General features: G+C 37.5%; 1 protein-coding gene across 1 annotated transcript; it reads right to left on the bottom strand.

The window, feature by feature from the left end:
• Positions 1-914: 914 nt before the first annotated feature.
• On the bottom strand, positions 915-11,736 carry LOC127425054 (pyruvate dehydrogenase (acetyl-transferring) kinase isozyme 2, mitochondrial-like). The gene is made up of 11 exons (XM_051670678.1): positions 11,504-11,736; positions 11,007-11,148; positions 8,755-8,826; positions 8,450-8,634; positions 7,692-7,781; positions 7,522-7,599; positions 6,003-6,079; positions 5,815-5,913; positions 5,016-5,126; positions 4,752-4,865; positions 915-1,842 (listed from the first exon to the last, which is right to left on the bottom strand). The coding sequence occupies exons 1-11, from the start codon at positions 11,619-11,621 to the stop codon at positions 1,699-1,701; spliced, it is 1,230 nt and encodes a 409-aa protein (XP_051526638.1). The 5' UTR covers positions 11,622-11,736; the 3' UTR covers positions 915-1,698.
• Positions 11,737-13,533: the final 1,797 nt, after the last annotated feature.

Consider the following 13,533-nt stretch of genomic DNA (forward strand, 5'->3'; position numbering starts at 1 on the left):
GGGCTGGCACTGACCTTGGATTAATCTTTTTTTCAAACATTTTACCATAGTCCAACAAATGTCAGGTCAGACCTAAAACAGCACGTAGGCTACATGTACTGTGTTGCTAGCTGAACCGTGAAGGGAAAACAGTGCTGTAAAAACCCTGTTTTCTTAATTATTCCTGTTGTGTTATTTAAATGTTTTGATTAATTTACTATCATTCTTAAAAGGTATATAAGAATAATACAAAATATATATATATATATATTTGTGTGTAAACTTTTGATTGGTAGTGTACTGTACGCTTGGGCAAGAAGGGCTAGTAATCCTTTGCATGAGTCTAGCTGCTTTATATATGGTGTAAATATATAGATTATACAAGTATATAGATTAGTAGTCTCAACCAGTTTAGTCAACCCATACAGCAATCTAATACCTGTACATGGCAACATTTATAAAACGTGTTTTTTACTGATATAACAAAAAGTAAAATACTTGTTCATAATGTATATGGAACATATAATCAAAGTACTACAAAAATGGCCATTTTCATGAATACTAGTGGAATTTTAATATGTACATATATACTCACTGAGCACTTTATCAGAAACACTATGGTCCTAATAAAGTGCCCAACATGGTCTTCTGCTGTTATAAGCCATCCGCCTCAGGGTTTGAGGTGTTGTGCATTCTAAGACACATGTTCAAATATTGCTCTATATCTGTTCTTTATGATATGTGTATTCTGAATTGAAACCAATAACTTTAGCTTGTTTCTTACAGTTTGCAAAACCCTGTGCAAAAGTTGTTTACATGTACTTCATACTCCTGGTTACATAATCAGAAAGAGGAACCTGCTAGGAATTAGTTAATATGTTCTTACAACTACAATACTCCCCCAAATTGTTTGAAATAACAGCAGATTATGCAGCTTGATGAAAAACTGTCAGATTTATTTTGTTTATAAATAAAAAATAAACACACAACAAGGTCCTTTCAATGGCGATACATATTGTGAACACAATATTGTGAATATAGGAAAGTTTGTGGTCATTTATAATGCACTGAAACAATAAGGCATAGTCACTTTTGTTATAGTCCTGAATATGCTTTAAACCCTGCTTCAAGTGTGATTTGAAAACAATTGCCAGCCTCTTTTAAGAGGAAAAATCTTTGGCCACAACCTCCCTTTTAAGGGCTAAACAAAAATGTACACCACATTTAACAATTCACATTTGACACTTAAATGTCTTCTCATAATTGAAATATCTGATTCCAACACATTTCTTCTACCTTCAGTGTTTCACTCCCTCGTCAACATGCACACACACAAAGCTCTACTCCATAGCTCTTTCGCTGTTTCTAGACCTCCATCTATTAACTCTGCTTCAAGCAGGGTCACATGCATCTAATAACATGTCATGCACTCACATCCGAGATTCTCTTCAAGCCCGAGCTTTCCTGAAAAACACTTCTGCAGCACCACAGTAATTACTTACTTTTACACTAAGGACCCTACACTTTGGCATATTTTATTCAGGCCACAAGTTAGTGCCAAAATTAATTGTTCCCACACAACAATACTCCCAAAATACTTGGGAGATCCTGTAGTTGGACCCCAGCCCAGCAAGGAATGCAAGCATTTACTATGGTGGCCTATAATGGCAATTTCTTGACAGTGGCCTTTAAATCTTTGAGGCAACCAAGACGGGTGGTTCATTTTGCAGCCTTGTACACAGCTAAGTTCAGTGGTTCCTTGCTAGGCACACACCAGTCATCGGCTTCCTGGTTGACTTTGTAGTGGCGCAGGGCAGTCTTATTAAAGACGGGAAGCTTCTCTATTGAGTCTGTGGACAGGGCCTGTGGACAGAAAAAAGTAATGATTTGAAGACTGACAGATGTAATGTCCAAAGTTATCAAACAAGCTTAACAAATAAGGTTAGGGAAGTGAAACCCATAAATAAAAAATATATGGGATCTTGTAACTTGTTCAACCTCTGGGGCATTTTTGGGCTGCCGCCTGCAATTTTTCACACTCAAGTTTAAAAGCTCACCATTTATACATACTGCGGACTTATTGCCAAAAAATTTATTTTTTTCAGAATATATATATACACACACATATACACACACACACACAGGTGCTGGTCATATAATTAGAATATCATCAAAAAGTTGATTTCACTAATTCCATTCAAAAAGTGAAACTTGTATATTATATTCATTCATTACACACAGACTGATATTTCAAATGTTTATTTCTTTTAATGTTGATGATTATAACTGACAACTAAGGAAAATCCCAAATTCAGTATCTCAGAAAATTAGAATATTGTGAAAAGGTTCAATATTGAAGACATCTGGTGCCACACTCTAATCAGCTAATTAACTCAAAACACCTGCAAAGGCCTTTAAATGGTCTCTCAGTCTAGTTCTGTATGCTACACAATCATGGGGAAGACTGCTGACTTGACAGTTCTCCAAAAGACGACCATTGACACGTTGCACAAGGAGGGCAAGACACAAAAGGTCATTGCAAAAGAGGCTGGCTGTTCACAGAGCTCTGTGTCCAAGCACATTAATAGAGAGGCGAAGGGAAGGAAAAGATGTGGTAGAAAAAAAGTGTACAAGCAATAGGGATAACCGCACCCTGGAGAGGATTGTGAAACAAAACCCATTCAAAAATGTGGGGGAGATTCACAAAGAGTGGACTGCAGCTGGAGTCAGTGCTTCAAGAACCACTACGCACAGACGTATGCAAGACATGGGTTTCAGCTGTCGCATTCCTTGTGTCAAGCCACTCTTGAACAACAGACAGCGTCAGAAGCGTCTCGCCTGGGCTAAAGACAAAAAGGACTGGACTGCTGCTGAGTGGTCCAAAGTTATGTTCTCTGATGAAAGTAAATTTTGCATTTCCTTTGGAAATCAGGGTCCCAGAGTCTGGAGGAAGAGAGGAGAGGCACACAATCCACGTTGCTTGAGGTCCAGTGTAAAGTTTCCACAGTCAGTGATGGTTTGGGGTGCCATGTCATCTGCTGGTGTTGGTCCACTGTTTTCTGAGGTCCAAGGTCAACGCAGCCGTATACCAGGAAGTTTTAGAGCACTTCATGCTTCCTGCTGCTGACCAACTTTATGGAGATGCAGATTTCATTTTCCAACAGGACTTGGCACCTGCACACAGTGCCAAAGCAACCAGTATCTGGTCTAAGGACCATGGTATTCCTGTTCTTAATTGGCCAGCAAACTTGCCTGACCTTAACCCCATAGAAAATCTATGGGGTATTGTGAAGAGGAAGATGCGATTATGCCAGACCCAACAATGCAGAAGAGCTGAAGGCCACTATCAGAGCAACCTGGGCTCTCATAACACCTGAACAGTGCCACAGACTGATCGACTCCATGCCACGCCGCATTGCTGCAGTAATTCAGGCAAAAGGAGCCCCAACTAAGTATTGAGTGCTGTACATGCTCATACTTTTCATGTTCATACTTTTCAGTTGGCCAAGATTTCTAAAAATCCTTTCTTTGTATTGGTCTTAAGTAATATTCTAATTTTCTGAGATACTGAATTTGGGATTTTCCTTAGTTGTCAGTTATAATCATCAAAATTAAAAGAAATAAACATTTGAAATATATCAGTCTGTGTGTAATGAATGAATATAATATACAAGTTTCACTTTTTGAATGGAATTAGTGAAATAAATCAACTTTTTGATGATATTCTAATTATATGACCAGCACCTGTATGTATATATATATAGATGGCAGCAAGTACTAGAAATCACCTTCCATCACAAAATGGCGATCTGAAATGTAGGTGGCGCTCTAACACATTTTAGCCCTCACAGATGTGCCCGTCTATAGACAATCAATCTAATTTTAAGTTCACGTGCCACCCCCATTGTTTCATAGAATATATAGGCCTCCGAGTGGACTAAACTCAATCAGGGTGTCATCCTCCCCTTTTCAAAGAAGTATCAGGTTTCATCACTATCAATAGTCGATAACATATTTCAGATGATTTTTTTTAGCATGCTTTTTCATGCTGGACCGCATATTTTGGTCTGGACATCTAAGAAATTACATTGGCAGTTTTCTTAAATTAGCAATTTATTTACTTGCTTGTGTGAATAATCCAGAGGAGTTCAAAAGGAGACATTTTGGCACTAGAATGCAGAATGTCGACACAGCTTTTTCCATGTGAAAAAAGCATCCAAAAATGACAAAAAGCACCATAAAAATAGTCAATATGACACAAAATTCTAAAGGCTCGGGTATAATTTCATTTTTCCGCGTTGTGGGTCGTCTCACTCACAGTCGAGCGCTCGGCCTTTCAAAGTATACTCTTTTGACCATGAGCAAATACAAACCGTTTGGTGCATTACTCTTTGTGACACTCTTTTAGTAAAATCAACGGCACGTGCATGCACTGACAATGCGCACAGACGAGAACTGTCTGCTTGTTGAGAAAAATCTGGCCCGCATGCGGACAGCCAGCACAGGATGTGCCGATGATGAAATTTGTGTCACGCATACTGTGCGTTCCGATCAGCAATGCGGAAAACCGAAGTATACTTTGGCCTTAAGTCTTCCAAAGCCTTTGAGAGCTTGACAGCATGAGGTCACTGTATGCTTTCATTGTACGGAAAAGAGCTACGTTAACATTCTGCTAAACTTGTCCTTTTGTGTTCCTCTTAAAAAGTGAGTAATGGATGACCAAATTTTTTTCATTGTTGGGAGAACTAACACTAAATTAAGGATCTCCTTACTTTGAGCTGAATTACAGCATCTGTTCCATAGCCCTCCATTGGATAAAGCTGGAGATCACCTTGAAAGTAGCGTGCGTACAGACGGGAGATGGGAAGACCATAACCAAAACCAGCCTGAGGCAATAAAGAGGAATAAAAAAAAAATAATTCAATAGTGGTGGTTTGACTTGCAGCTTTATATGAACAATTGACTTTACATTACGGACCAAAATATAGACCTTAATTTGTTGAGTGTATGTTAAGAATGTTGAGTCATAATCTTACCATTGGGGTCCGTTGATGGTCACCAAGAGTTGGTCTGGGCGCTGTCGAATACATGTAGCTGAAAAGTCTATCAATCTTCCTGAATGGAACACCACCACCCCTGTCACTAATCTGGAACACACAAAAGTGAATATTTAAAGAATATTCAGACAGTGACTGAAAAAACTTGTTTTGTGTGAAAAGGCCAGGACTCTTGTATAGGCCTGTGAATAAGAAGCTTAATTTTCTCTTACAGAAAACCCAGGGAAACAGGTCTCCGTAGCATGGATATACAGTAATTATGGCTGCTTTGTTGTGCTCTCTTGCCCACAGCAGGACAAAGATTAACAATGTAGTAATACAAGGGCAACGCTGGTTTTCCATTTATGGTAACAAATGATGCAGTAATCTGATTAATTTGATGCTTGATCAAGGGCGGTAAGAATTAATCTTTAGAACAGTTTATATAACATTATTATCAGTGATCTCTGGATCTAGGGCAGGAGAACAATGAAAAGGTAGAATGAGAGGGAGAGAAGGGTTTGGAAAGTATGACTCAAACGGTGGTTGCATGACCTCATAATTAACAGTTCTATAGGTTAAAGGTTGAGATAGGTGGCCAAATGTGTGTTTTGTTACTATGTGTATAGAAAAGGATTGTAGAATGTCGGTTTTTTAGGCGAAATTTCAGTTTAAATCATGAAAAGATGGAATTTTAAGAAGTTAAGAGAACATGAAAAGTACTGCAGCAAAGTGCTGAAATGCACAAATTGGCACCATGTAAATCCTATCGCAAGTATTTAAACCTTGGCTCACTCACCTTGATTGACAGGTCCTCTGTGCCTAGGGCCACGATGACTTTAATTGATGGCAGCGTCCTGCTCGTTTCATGATTCTCAACAGTTGCCCTCATTGCATTCTTGAGTGAAAGGAGACATGAGAATAAACCCACTAATCACAAAAATCCTTAGATATCATAACCATGCAAAATCAAAGCTTAATGCCTACCTTGAAGAGCTCAAAAACCATGTGGTAGAGATGAGAAGGAACATAGGATATTTGGATTGGTTGGGACTTGTTCTTTGCTGTAACAGAAAACACACTGTAAGATACAACGAAGGTACTGCAGTACAGAATATATAAAACAAATAGGATCTATCTATCTATATACACTGGCGGCCAAACGTTTGGAATAATGTAGATTTTGCTCTTATGGAAAGAAATTGGTACTTTTAGTCACCAAAGTGGCATTCAACTGATCACAATGTAAAGTCAGGACATTAATAATGTGAAAAATTACTATTACAATTTGAAAAAAATGTTCTACTTCAAAGAGTTCTCATCAAAAAATCATCCATGTGCAGCAATGAAAGCTTTGCAGATCCTTGGCATTCTAGCTGTCAGTTTGTCCAGATACTCAGGTGACATTTCACCCCACACTTCCTGTAGCACTTGCCATAGATGTGGCTGTCTTGTCGGGCACTTCTCACGCACCTTACAGTCTAGCTGATCCCACAAAATCTCAATGGGGTTAAGATTCATAACACTCTTTTCCAATTATCTGGTGTCCAATGTCTGTGTTTCTTTGCCCACTCTAACCTTTTCTTTTTGTTTTTCAGTTTCAAAAGTGGCTTTTTCGTTGCAATTCTTCCCATAAGGCCTGCACCCCTGAATCTTCTCTTTACTGTTGTACATGAAACTGGTGTTGAGCGGGTAGAATTCAATGAAGCTGTCAGCTGAGGACATGTAAGATGTCTATTTCTCAGACTTGAGACTCTGATGTACTTATCCTCTTTTTTAGTTGTACATCTGGCCTTCCACATCTCTTTCTGTCCTTGTTAGAGCCAGTTGTCCTTTGTCTTTGAAGACTGTAGTGTACACCTTTGTATGAAATCTTCAGTTTTTTGGCAATTTCAAGCATTGTATATCCTTCATTCCTCAAAACAATGATTGACTGACGAGTTTCTAGAGAAAGCTGTTACTTTTTTTTTTGCTCTTTTTGACCTAATATTGACCTTAAGACATGCCAATCTATTGCATACTGTGGCAACCAAAAACAAACACAAAGACAATGTTAAGCTTCATTTAACGAACCAAATAGCTTTTAACTGTGTTTGATATAATAGCAAGTGATTTTCTAGTACCAAATTAGCAATTTAGAGAATTATGATTACTCAAGGATAATGTGCTGGAGTGATGGCTGCTGGAAATGGGGACTGTCTAGATTTGATCAAAAATGACTTTTTTCAAATAGTGATGGTGCTGTTTTTTACATCAGTAATGTCCTGACTATACTTTGTGATCAGCTGAATGCCACTTTGGTGAATTAATGTGCCAATTTCCTTCCAAAACAGCAAAATCTGCACATTATACCAAGCTTTTGACCACCAGTGTATCTGTCACTATTTCTTTTGTATCTATCCATCCACCCACCCATGCATTCATCACTATTTCTTTTCGATCTATCTATCGATCTATCTTTTTAAAGAGTAATTTTTAATTGGTTTAGAGCAATTTTATTCCTTACCGTTGATCTCTTTAAGCTCCAACTCAGGGGATCCGAGGTAATACTGCTCACAGAGCATTTTAGCACACTCATAGGCATCTATAGAAGAACACAGAACATTACTCGTGACTTTACACTTGTCTTTAGTGTAATATTTGCATACAGAGTCAATTATGCACCAGAACGCTTACCTCTGATCACCTCTGTGACATCACAGCATGAGTCAATGCACCCAATGCTACTCGGGTGTCCTGGCTTTGTGGTGCCATTAAAGATCAGAGCTGAAGATAGGACAGGAAACAGAGGGTTATAGGTGTATTAGTGGAGGTAATCATTCTCTCATATCCAGTGAATAAGTAACTAAAACAGGAGCAGGCTGGATTATTCAGAATCTACTGACCCATGCGTTTAAAGTGCTGAGAAAGCAACTACTGTTGCCAAGAGTGTAGATGCCAAGCCCAGGTATTAGAACCAGGGCAAAAAGAAATCAATAAGCCATTTGAGGGCGTGTTACAGTGATTTTACCAAGAGCATGTTGTGTAACAGTAATGTACGGCCTTGTGTGGCTTATTTATTTGATAAAACAGTGGCAATAGCAATATGACCATGTTCAATAAAGTTATTATTCATAATAATCAGAATAAAAAAAATCTTCCGCAAAGTAAAATAGTTCTAACTGTAGGTTGTTTATGATCGCCAAGCAATTTAGCAACTTAATATAGAATGTGCGGTCACAGGTCTCATCCAATCAGAATTTAGGGTCTGGACTATTTGTTTTATAACAATCATTACCACAATCAAGTGGACTACAGCAAATTTAGAAATTCCCCGTGCTTAGCTCAAACAAACTGATTTTACGAACTACTTCCATAAATCCCCAAATATTGAGCAAGTATGAGAGCTCTTTACCTTATAAAATGGCTTATGAAAAAAAAAAATTCAGACTTACTGTGCTGGTTAATTAGCATCCGAATGGAGATGCGGCTCATGTAAAAGCGGTCCAGAAAGTACTGAATGTTCTGACTTGTGACATGGTCCGCCCCATATGCATCCCTATACTCGATAACACCCTGTGCCATGGTGGGTACCACATCATTATGCCTGTTCCTAATGGTCACCAGAGCTTCTACAAATCTAAGGGGGCAAACAACAAAACAACTCCATTAACCGTGCTATCATTGTTTTATTATTGCTTTTAAGATATTTTGAAAATGGATGATCATGCTGGATATGTAATTGGATTGAAGAACCTACTCTTCAAGAACACTAGGGTCATCTGGGCTCATGCCTTGGAATTGTAGGATCTCCAACAGGCTTTGGACAAACCTGAGAAGATATGAGAGAAAAGACGACAAGGGGATTGTGAGGTTAAAGTGTACACTGCTGTACATTGTCATTTTATTTAACAGTTGAAACTGAATGTATTCTTTTTTCTGGTGCTTTTGAAGCACCAATTGAAGAGTTAATTCTAAAATACAACTTATAAACATTGCTGGACAATTGCACCTTTCTTGACCACTAGGGTTCCTACCAGGGCCGTAGCAAGGAATTCTGGGATATTGATCGGGGCCCCTTTCATATTAAAAAATACAGTTTTAAGATGGTTGTGGGCCCCGCTGGACCTGTGGGCCCCTAGAATTCTTACTGGCTTTCACCTCTTTAGCTACCACCCTGGTTCCCACACTTTTGACCAATGCATTTCCGTGACATTTCCATTAATTCATGATTACTATTAAAAGGAATGTTCCGGGTTCAATACAAGTTAAACTCAATCGACCGCATTGGTGGAAAAAGTTGATTACCACAAAAAATATTTGACTCATCCCTTGACAAAATAAACGTGGTTAGACTTACCATATGTTTCCACTAGCGCGTGATGAGTGAAGCAAAGCAGTGTTTTCAATTTATTCCACTGAGAATCCACCTTGCGACCATGGCACTCAGCTCCCATTGGAATGAATTGAAAACACTTGCTTCGCTCATCACACGCCAGTGAAAACGTACGGTAAGGCACTTACAATGGAATGGAACGAGCCTATAAATGATAAAAATACACACTGTTTCAAAAGTATAGCCACGAGATGTAAACTTTATCCGTGTTAACATGATTTTGGTAATCAACATTATGCTGCAAACACTGTCGATAAAGCCTAATTTGAATTGATCCCGGAACATTTCTTTAATATAATATCAGGGATGCAAACTCATGAGAGATGAAAAAGATGAGGAAGTTATTGCAGGTATTCCAGGGGTTTATTTGCAGTGATGTGTTTGATGTATTTAAAGCTTTTTTAAGTGTTTACTCTTAAAGTACCCATTTTAAGTGATTTTAATAAGTAAAAGCCAAATGTTAACATTTTACCAAAGAATTTGAACAAATTAGCGTAAAAAACAAAAAGAAAAGGTGACTCTAGCCGAAAGGTGAGGTTTGCATCCCTGAATATTACAGTAGCCTATATTTAAAAATATATATATATATATATTTATTTATTTTTGGGCCAGATTTCCATTTGTATTCCAGGTACCAATCCTTGTAATTAACAAATTTAAATGCTTATCCTTATTAGAGTACAAAAGTCTCCAATAATACACTCAACAACTCTACACATGTTCTCACAAAGATCAATATTGAGCCTTTTTCTAGCATTTTTGGGGTTAGCAAACTACAATAATGTATATTAGTTTTTAGTCATTTCCATTTTCCAGACCTGGACGTCACAATCATTTTAAAATCCCCTATGATTTCCAGGTTTTCCATAACTGTGGGAACCCTGCTACTTGGAAAAGCAATGAAAATCAAACTTCACACTCCCTGCACAGTTTTTCTACTGTTCTAATTCCATCCCATCTGCTCATGATTCTGCGAAAGCACGCTGGAACTTACAGTACTGTTCCAGTTCAGTACTCGAAAACAAGTCTGTACTACGTCGCACGTTCTCAAATTTCATTCAACCGCCATATCCGTTACATAAGCCTCGCACTGACTAGTAAACAAGTCGAGTGAAAATGATATCTGCAATGGCATTTCAACACGTAACAACATTTAAATAGCCCAAAATTAGTGTAGTTATGTAAAAAAAAATTTTTTAGCTTGATCTCACAACAAAATACCAACAAACAAAGACAACAAAAGCACAGAAAGAAATTATTTGTGGGTTCAAACAAATGTTAGTTGTAAATAAGAAACATGATAAAGCTGTACTAACTCTACACTTTTAACAGCCGAGTGATATAATGCATATTGGGCCGCCGCAGAACTTGGAAAACAGCGGGATGAGGAACTAGGACAAAGTTTAGTGTTCAGTTAAGAGGCGTGGCGTATATTACATAATGGGTTAAGATGAATAGCTTCATTTTTCAACATGTTTAAGAAGCCAACATATGTTGTAGTTATATATATAGTTATTAGAGCCTGTTTACTCACGAATTAGACAAAGCATAAAAGTTTAAGACATGACAATGTTCAAGGTATCTAATGATGTGATGTTACCCCAGATCTCACTTACCAGCTATGAACTAGTTGAACAGACGGAGTCATTATCAATCGGTCTGGTAAAAGGTTGATCTCCTTCAAACTATTACTTAGTCTCACAGGAAGCTCTTGTCTCAGGAAGGCGAAGGATGTCTTCTCGCATGCATTTGTTGATCCTGCAAAAACATAATCAGACAGAGTGTATCCTACATTGTCCTGACTGGCTACAGCGTTTACAGTAAACTAAAGCATCATGAAGTACTCTTTTCTGAGCTCATTTATTTGTATCTGAAATGTACATTTCTAACTAGCTACTTAAACACAGAAGTGACAAGGTTGCCAATCCCAGTTATTTCATAACAAACATAATCTAGCTGTTTTGGAGCAATACAGAAAACAAATGCATGCACTAATTGCTAATATGTATTATTATTTGCATAACAACTATGCATGAATTAATGTCTTGTATATTATTAGTGTTCAGCTCTGGTTGCATCTTAACATCTATATTGCATTACATTTTAAACTCACCGAAATCCAAGAACTGCTTCATTGACAAAGGCGATGGAGAAAATTTGGCGTAGTAATCGATGTGCTTTGGCGCATTTAACAAAGCAGCATTCCTCATCATAAATCGTACAAACTTCATAGTGAAAGAGCTAAATTTCCGAACTATAGAAATAAATGCAGCACGTGCGTAATTCTCAATTCAGTCGGGGTTGTCTCAAGACTGTTGTTGACAACTGCCCCTAAAGTTTACTTTCTTAGACATTGTGACCCGCCCACATGAATGTCGATGCCAGTATTGACCAATTAGAGAGAGGACTAGGGGCGACATCCCTCTCGAGACCACGATCAACGAGTTTGAAATGTTTTGCCCTGTACCTGAACCTGCATTTGCGTAATGTGTTTTTACTACCATATGGAAAATCACAAGGTAATAGCCCACAACATCACAACAAGGCGCCTCATAAGTTAGATAAAGGTTAAAAAAAAAAAAAAAAAAAAAAAAAAAAAAAGAGGGGGGGGGGTTAAACCTCATAAAACATAGAAACAAAAGCAAATGGCTAAATATGAATAAATCTTAGAAATGTGCAATATGCAATAATAAGATGTCCAATGTAGCCTATGTAGGCCTACTACGTCAGATATAACAATCCAGGATGTCTGATGATGAATGAAATGGGAATAAAATGAATGTCAGACGTAAATGAGATACGTCCTTGTTTATGAGAGTTGAGAGTACAAGGCAGTAAATTGTTCATAAAAATAGAACTTGGCTAAATACAATTTAAAAACAACTTTAAAGGTGAATCATGAACTTACAGAAACTGAAGTAGGGAAACAAATCTAATAATTTAATCATCAACAATAAAAAATAAAAACATAAGTAGACCAGTGGTTCCCAACACCAGGTTTGTATATCTCCCTTTTCTGACATACCCAATTCAGGTTTTGGAGTCTCCACTCACATGCTGATGAGTTGAATCAGGTGTGTTTGATTAGGGAGATTTCCAAAATGTGTAGCCCTTTAACAAAATATCAAACAAAGCAGCATTTATTTTAAAGTAATATAGCACAACACAGTTTTCATGCAAAAGATTTCATAAAAAAATAAGTTTAAAAAATAAAATTATAATACAATGCACAGGGCCGTTTCTGAGCACATGGTGGCCCTAAGCAAAATCCTACTTGGATGATAATAATAATAATTAATAAAAAATAGTTTTTATTGCTTTGCAGGGCTCCCTAGTGGTATTATTACCTAATAAGTCTTGCTGTCAATAGATTATGTAATGCACTACACCCGTGGTTACTCTGCTAGGACACATGTGAACTTGAGGGGATCTGACTTCATCTACTAAAAAATTACCATGAGACGGGCTGGTTAAAATGGATTGCATAAATAGCATAACCATAAAGTCATAAGAAAGGTTATGTTAGTTCTGAGAAAAGGGCTAGCATTATTTCTTTGCAGATTCCACTTGGTTTGATATTTTGTATTTAATGAGCCTTTTGAAATTCAAACATTTTTAAGTGTGACTAAGTGTCAAAAAGAGTCCAAATATCTACAGTAGGCCTATTAATGCTATTGTAAGATGACATTAAAAGAGAGCCATCCTGTCACTTACTGTACAGTAGCAAGCAGTAAGAAGAGGGCAAATATATAGACATACATACATACACACACACACACACACATATACACACAGGTGCATCTCAATAAATTAGAATGTCGTGGAAAAGTTCATTTATTTCAGTAATTCAACTCAAATTGTGAAACTCGTGTATTAAATAAATTCAATGCACACAGACTGAAGTAGTTTAAGTCTTTGGTTCTTTTAATTGTGATGATTTTGGCTCACATTTAACAAAAACCCACCAATTCACTATCTCAAAAAATTAGAATACATCATAAGACCAATAAAAAAAAACATTTTTAGTGAATTGTTGGCCTTCTGGAAAGTATGTTCATTTACTGTATATGTACTCAATACTTGGTAGGGGCTCCTTTTGCTTTAGTGACTGCCTCAATTCGGCGTGGCATGGAGGTGATCAGT

The sequence above is a fragment of the Myxocyprinus asiaticus genome, chromosome 34 (assembly GCF_019703515.2).
Source record: "Myxocyprinus asiaticus isolate MX2 ecotype Aquarium Trade chromosome 34, UBuf_Myxa_2, whole genome shotgun sequence".
Lineage (NCBI taxonomy): Eukaryota > Metazoa > Chordata > Actinopteri > Cypriniformes > Catostomidae > Myxocyprinus > Myxocyprinus asiaticus.

Excerpts from the sequence above, each read along its gene's own strand:
- LOC127425054 (XM_051670678.1), bottom strand. The coding sequence starts at position 11,621 with ATGAAGTTTGTACGATTTATGATGAGGAATGCTGCTTTGTTAAATGCG. Across the intron at positions 8,827-11,006 it reads GTTCAACTAGTTCATAGCTG|GTTTGTCCAAAGCCTGTTGG; the intron begins GTAAGTGAGATC and ends ATATCTTCTCAG. Across the intron at positions 7,782-8,449 it reads GATGCTAATTAACCAGCACA|CTCTGATCTTTAATGGCACC; the intron begins GTAAGTCTGAAT and ends TCCTATCTTCAG.